The following is a 7,069-nucleotide window of genomic DNA, read 5'->3' on the forward strand; positions in this document are numbered from 1 at the left end:
ATGGAGGAAAAACAAGCGAAATTTAAGTGGCAGAGAGGTAGAACATTGGGGAAAGGAAGCTAATGGTTTTGTATCATTGGCTTCTACTGATACCCCTTCTCTTATGATACCATCTCTCATTGCCGTTAAATCTTATATGTTGAAGCGCTCCCAGTCACTTCGAAATGAAAGGGAATTCTTAGGAATGTTTGAGGATTGTCCTCAAATTATTCGATGTTTTGGATTTAATGTCAGGTACGAAGATAACTTATATCTTTACAATTTGCTGCTCAAATTTGCCTCAGCTGGAAGCCTAGCTGATCGTATTGTTGAACGAGGATTGCCTGAGTTTCAAGTCCAAAAGTACACCAAAAATGTTGTTTTAGGGCTCAGTTTGATTCACAAAAAAGGGATCATTCATTGCGACATAAAGCCCCAAAACATTTTCTTACTACTGATGATGGTGATGATGGTATGGCTGAGGTCGCAAAGATAGTTGATTTCAGACTTTCCATAACATTGAAGTAGAACTGGAAAGAGAACGTGAGGCACAGAGGAACTAAAAGGTACATGGCACCTGAAGCTCTACTTAAGAAGGAGTACGGCCCAAGAGTTGATATTTGGTCACTTGAATGCACTGTTTACGAGATGATCACTGGGAAACCCCTATGGGAATCATCCAATTCATAACCAAATTTTGAGAATCCCAAAATGCCTACAGAGGCAAAAGATTTCCTGAATAATTGTCTGGTCAGGAATCCAAACGTGCGTTGGAGTGCAGACATGCTCTTGCATCACTCGTTTCTGAAATCAGCTGACGATGTCTAGCCTCCAGATACGAAGAAGAGGAAATGTGATGGAATGTCCTTGTCGTCACGCAAGAAACGCACAAAGACAACATTCAGGACACAGCCACACATTCGTGATTTGGTTATACAACTTTCAGATTCTAAAGACGCAAACTCGTGCCCAAATTAAAGCTGCTACTTTTTGATTGACTATAGAACGTTGGTTTAATTATCCTCAGCCTGTGACCAAAATGATCTCAGGTGTAACCCCTTTAGTTTTAATTATCCTCAGGCCGTGAGCTATGACTATGAATTTGTTCTTCATCTCCATCATTATCCTTCTTGTGCTGTGTTATATAAATCAGAATGTAACTTCATTTTTTTGGCATCTATCTTGACTCTCCAATTGAGTTTTGTTATGTTTTGTTGGTATCTGTGAGATTTCAGATCAATAATATTGAACATGACTGATACTCCACAAGAGTGGTTAGTAATGTAACTCATAATAAATGATTAAATATTCCCTAATTAACAATGAGTTACTTAATAGGAAAAAGAGAAAAAGTTTAAATTTATCTATACAATACTCGAAATTGTTCAATTGTACCTTTCATTACAATTTTTTGTCTAACCCTACTTGTGCGACCCGGTAAAAATCTCATTTTTTCCTTGATCGTTTATTTATATGTAAAAATTTATTAAAACAATAACAGAGTACTATTTATGAATCCATAATTTTAAATTTACAAAAATTAAATAATAAATTCGTCTCTATTTTCTCCCATATATGTGAGCTTCTTAATTAGTGCACTAATTTATTCACGGAACGAGGCTGTCTGCATTACACATCTTTAATTAAATGCATATGTTAGACCAAGAATGAGGCAAAATTGAACTCTTTGTAATCTGGCTTAAAATGAAATGGACCTTTTATTATATGATACTTATAATTAGCAAAGTTGAATGAATTTTTTATTACAAAAATAATTATTTTAACATTTTCTACTCTTTGTTATCTAGCGTAAAAGGGAGGAAAAAAACATTTATGATGAGCTACTATTACTAACCACTCTTGTGGATGGTCAAATAAATTTCAACTTCAAATTATAGAAAATGTGAATAAGTTATCCTCCAAATTTGTTCAAACATTTGATAAATTATTAAACCTGAGCAATCTCAATTATCGAAAACTTCTGATTCCTTAGTGAAATTCAATGATTTTTGTTACTACAAATTACAAAACCCAGTTAAGTAAATTTCAATGATATATGTATAAAAACTGAATAATTTTTATGCTGCAACAAATAATCTAGTAAAAATAAAATAAAATAAAAACTATGTAATCACGTGTGAAATCTAAAGTATTCTGTTTTTTCAAGTTTCATACATGAATTATTAGGTATGAGAGTTTCCTGCCTAAATTGTGATCAACTATTTATCAAAACGTACCTCAGATCATCTATATGTTGTTCCCTTATTCTACCTGAAATATCACCACCATTAAAATAGGAAAATTGAACAATTGTGAAAATCCATAAACATGTCTTTGGAAACGCCTTCCTCCAAATGTTTCTTCCAGTATTCAATCACTTTAATTTGGTCATTGTTTTGCTATGGACATTAGGCAGGGGAATGAAGTTTGAAACACTATCGTCTTCAATCATATTCTTGATAGCTTGTGACCTTACGGCTATCACCTCGTCCAGTACAAATACCTTACCATCGCAAGTCTTTAGAGTTAAAGAACTTTGTTAAAGAAGACATGATGATAAAAATATATTTGAATAAGAGATGTTAATTTATTTTTGTTAAGAATATTATTGAAAGGAGATTTAAATGATTATAATGTCTGAGAGGTTTGAAGGGCTTAATTTATAGAGCATTAGGTTTTCACTGTTCTAGTTGAAGTAGGAAGTCAAAACAGGGAAAAAAAGTTCATGGGAATATTTATGGAGACTATTGCTTAAAAACAAAAATTTTCTTGTAATTGGAGTTAATGGGTGTTTGAAAAATCCAATCTTTATCACTTAGAACATATGTAACATATAGGAAGATGGTGATAGGTACAAGAAAGCTTTTGTTGTGTATCTTCTTGTAAAAGCTGAAGTTATTATAACTTTGGAGAATGGTGTTTGAATAGTTATAGACACATCTTTAAGCTATCACTAAGTTTTCTTTTTTATACCCTAAACAAGAGGAAAATTAAGACTCTACCTAATTTTCTCAAATAATATAACTAGCTTTAATTTCTTTCCAACTAACCTTCTTAATCGTGATTTTTTTAAAAGACATGTAAAGAGAAAAGTATAATATTTAATATGAGACGGAGGAAGTAACGTTCATCATATTATTTTGTTTGTATGTTAATTGTCCTCCCAACATGAACGATATAAGTGGAGAGACTATTCTAGGTCTTGTGATTTAGAGAGAAAAAAATTCATAATTACCCCATTTAACTATAACACATTTTAAAAAAGACATAGGAACTTTGCAGAGGTCCTAGCACCCTCTTAAATAATTTAAACGTGGTAAAAATATCCCAAATTTCGGTCAATCTCACGTACAAGAAAGAAAGTGCATACACACACCAACTATTACCTACCACGTGCCAATTATTTTTCAATTTTATTTTCATTTATTTCTCATTCTATTTTTTTTAACAAAAAATCCTCTTTACTTATTCAATTGTTAATGTGCGTTGGACTGCTGTAAATCCAACCTTTTTCCTCCTCTTCGCTGCCGCCAACTTCACTGCTATAACTCCATTTCAACCATTTAATTTTTCTATCATCCAATCATAGTTGTATGGGGTAACGGAGGAGGTCATGTAATCTAAATTATTTGAATCGGATATCTATTGAAATCTGTAATTAAAATGTTTCCCACCTCAAATTCATAATTTAATCTGTCGCATGTGTGAATTACTCATTTCTAGTGAATATACAATATATTAAAAGAATTAAAATATCGAAAGTTGCTCAGATATATATCTAATTTAGGACTATTTAGAGGAAATTTGAGTGAATAATGTATCTAAAAGGATAATATTTTTATATAATTTAGGATTATTTAGAGGAGATTTGAGTGAATAACGTATCTAAAAGGATAATATTTTTTTTCTCAAATAACATAACAAGCTTTAATTTCTTTCCAATATAATTTATAAATCATTCAAAACCGAGCACTATTTCTTCAAAAAGGAACAACAGAAGATAGAACTAACAGAAATAAAATAACAATAAAAATAGGATATAGCTAAGGAAATAAGGGAAATATTATAAAATCATTCAAAAGCCCAAGCATTCTCTCTACGGACCTCCTCCTCTTCCTCTGGAGTATAATCATTCACGATACCAAATACTTCACGTATTTCCTCTATTGGTTTCCCTTTGATCCTATCAGCAAATTCTTGGATTATTATCTCCTTCAACTGCTTATCATCAAAAAAATTAGCAGCCAAGAGAACACCAACTAATTCCGATTGGCTCATCTTCAAGAAATCCTGATCAAAACTCTTTAACTGATCTTCCGTAACACCTTCTTCCGAATATTTCTTCCAATATTGAACAACTTTGGTCATTGTTTTGCCCTCAACATTAGACAAGGGGATGACATTAGAAGTACTATCCACATCTTGTACCATGTTCTTGATGACTTCTGACCTCACAGCTACAGCCTCATTGAGTTTGAATTCCTCACCATCGCTTGTCTTGAAAGTTGTGTGTTTTTCTGAAGACATGACAAAGAAAATAGAAAGAGCTATGAATGAATGATTTCAATACATGAGACTATCTTGGTCTTTTATAGTGTATTAGGTTTTAATTACTTTCCAAAGTTGTGGTAGGAATATAGAAAGATAAATACTACACTGACCAAAAAATATTATTTTTCCTATTTTGAAGTTTAATTAATTTGCTTTTTAAATCTACCTATTATGTCTTAAATTATTATGATAATGATATAATTTAAAGTAACAAGGAAAGTTCTAAACTCATTGTTTCTTTAATCATCTACTAGAAGACGAGTCATTTCTGATAGTTATTAAAATCGCTTTGTTTGACTACATTTCCGATAAAAGTAATCGGGAAACTAAAACAATAGAGTCACCATTTGATCATTTACTGATTATGTCTATGTCTACTCGGATCTTCTTCGGGCATTTGGGTAAATTTAAATAAATAAAATTTGACATCGTCGCAACTATACATTATTTTGAGTGAATAATATATCTAGAGAATAGAAATATTGAGAGTAGCTAATAATATCTAAATTTTGGATTGTTTAGTGGAGACTTGAATCAGATGTCCATTGAAATCATTCAATAAAAGCTTTTGAATCTCAAAATTTAAAATTTGATCTACCGCAAATTTAAATTGATCATTTCTGGTGAAAATATAATATACTAAAAGAATTGAAACATTGAGATTTTTTCATATGTATAATTTAGGACTATTTAGAGGAGATTTAAGCTAGTCGGTATTGAAAAAAAATCAACCCGTGAGGAAGATGCATTGTAATGTATAAATATTGTGTAACTGTGTTTGTGATTATTTATACATATCTAATGTATAGCTATACATCATGCATATACAATCTTACACTATTTATATAATATTGATACATTACATATACATTCAGCCATTTAATTAAATAAGAATTTGGTCAATGATACATTTACTTGAGAAGCCGAAGTAAATATTGCCCTTTGGAATATTACTAGTATTTTTTTCATACAATTGTAACAATTAATTTGTTCTATTGTAATATTTTAAGCTCATCCACTATCACCTTGCAAGATGCACTATATATTGTGCAAAATGAAAGATGATACATATATACGTTCCTCCAATTAATATTTTTTAGTTTCTTCACCCAGTGTTTAATATCCACATTAAAGTTTAATTAATTTGAATTCACGCCAAGTAGGATCTCACTCGGACTATAGCGCTTTTTCTATACATTCTTCCAATATTTTTTCTTTATATCAAGTCAATTGGATATGCTTTGAACGAAAATAACTCAAAATTATTAAAAAATTAAATGTAGATATTTCTTTTTGATATATCAAATTCATCTTTTAACCATTTGTCACTGTACCTAAGTCTGCATCAGTAAAAGATGCAACACATCCGGCGGAAGGAATGTAAGTACATATGAAATTGTACTGTATGTAAAATTGTGGAATGAAACATAACATATATATCAAGATCAGTATAAATAGCTAGCATAATCATAATCGTGACATATGAAGGTTAAGAGATGAGGTCGTTTACACTGCCTTTGGATACCTTTTTTTTTATATCATATTTTAGTTTATTATGAGAGCTTAATAGTGTAACTGATATAAACCATCATGTGAGCGAATGGAGTTTGATCTCAACCCGATCAACTAAGACATCTCATACCTTACCGAGTATGAGACATACGCGTACATATCATATTAATTCATAACTACTCCTTACCATGAGCATAAAAGGAGTCACATGAACCAGTGATATGATCCTTAACCTATGTCGGCAAACGTAGATTCAGAGTTCGTCATTTAGAATTATGCCTTTTCGATTGACTACTTAGCTCTCTTAAGCTCATGTGATCATGGATTAGCCCGGAGACTTATATCCATAACATTTAAGAACCATAGCTCATAAAATTCATTCATATCATCACGTCATGAGGTTACAGTTCATGAATTTTGCATTCATGAGAGACATATATCATATCATATCATAATAATAAACTGGTATAGAGAATCATAAGATAGCATCATAACGTCTTAAATTTGGGGACTTTCATAACTCATAGTTCTAAGGTTCATAATATAAGAATTCCAAGAAAATATTAAGAAATCGCAAAAGAGTTATCAAGAAGTTATAAAGAAAATCAGTAAAGTAGTTCTCAAGATAAGAAATTCTTCTTTTAGTAATCATTCATAATTTCATGTAGAAAATCTTAGAAAACACATGTGTAAAAGAATTATCAAGAAATTAAAATACTTTCATAGAGGAAATCTTGTAGAAATTCATGGGTAATTAAAGAATTATGAAGAAATTGAAATACTTTCATGGAGAGTTCTTGGAAGTTCATGAGGAATCAAGAGCAATTCAAGAATATGGAGTTTCGTTCTAACCCTAATTCATTCACGAAGGATTCTTTTGAATCATGAAAACGTAGTTTGTAGGGAAGAACAAGGTGGAGATAGTCTTACATACTTTAATGAGGAAACTTGATGAAGAACTTTGGAAGATGAACTCTGGCCTTGAAGTTTTTTGAACTTCTTGAGCATAGGAATATAAGAGTGAATG

General features: G+C 31.2%; 1 protein-coding gene and 1 pseudogene across 1 annotated transcript; one reads left to right on the plus strand and one right to left on the minus strand.

The window, feature by feature from the left end:
* Nucleotides 1-957, plus strand: LOC102600088 (mitogen-activated protein kinase kinase kinase 4-like; annotated as a pseudogene).
* Nucleotides 958-4,050: 3,093 nt separating this feature from the next.
* On the minus strand, nucleotides 4,051-4,506 carry LOC107063186 (SKP1-like protein 1B). The gene has a single exon (XM_015314737.1). The coding sequence runs from the start codon at nucleotides 4,504-4,506 to the stop codon at nucleotides 4,051-4,053; it is 456 nt and encodes a 151-aa protein (XP_015170223.1).
* Between the last annotated feature and the right edge of the window lie 2,563 nt (nucleotides 4,507-7,069).

The sequence above is a fragment of the Solanum tuberosum genome, unplaced genomic scaffold (genome assembly GCF_000226075.1).
Source record: "Solanum tuberosum cultivar DM 1-3 516 R44 unplaced genomic scaffold, SolTub_3.0 scf00316, whole genome shotgun sequence".
Classification (NCBI taxonomy): Eukaryota; Viridiplantae; Streptophyta; class Magnoliopsida; order Solanales; family Solanaceae; genus Solanum; species Solanum tuberosum.

Bases quoted from the DNA above. Each gene is read 5' to 3' on its own strand.
- LOC107063186 (XM_015314737.1), bottom strand. From the start codon at position 4,506: ATGTCTTCAGAAAAACACACAACTTTCAAGACAAGCGATGGTGAGGAA.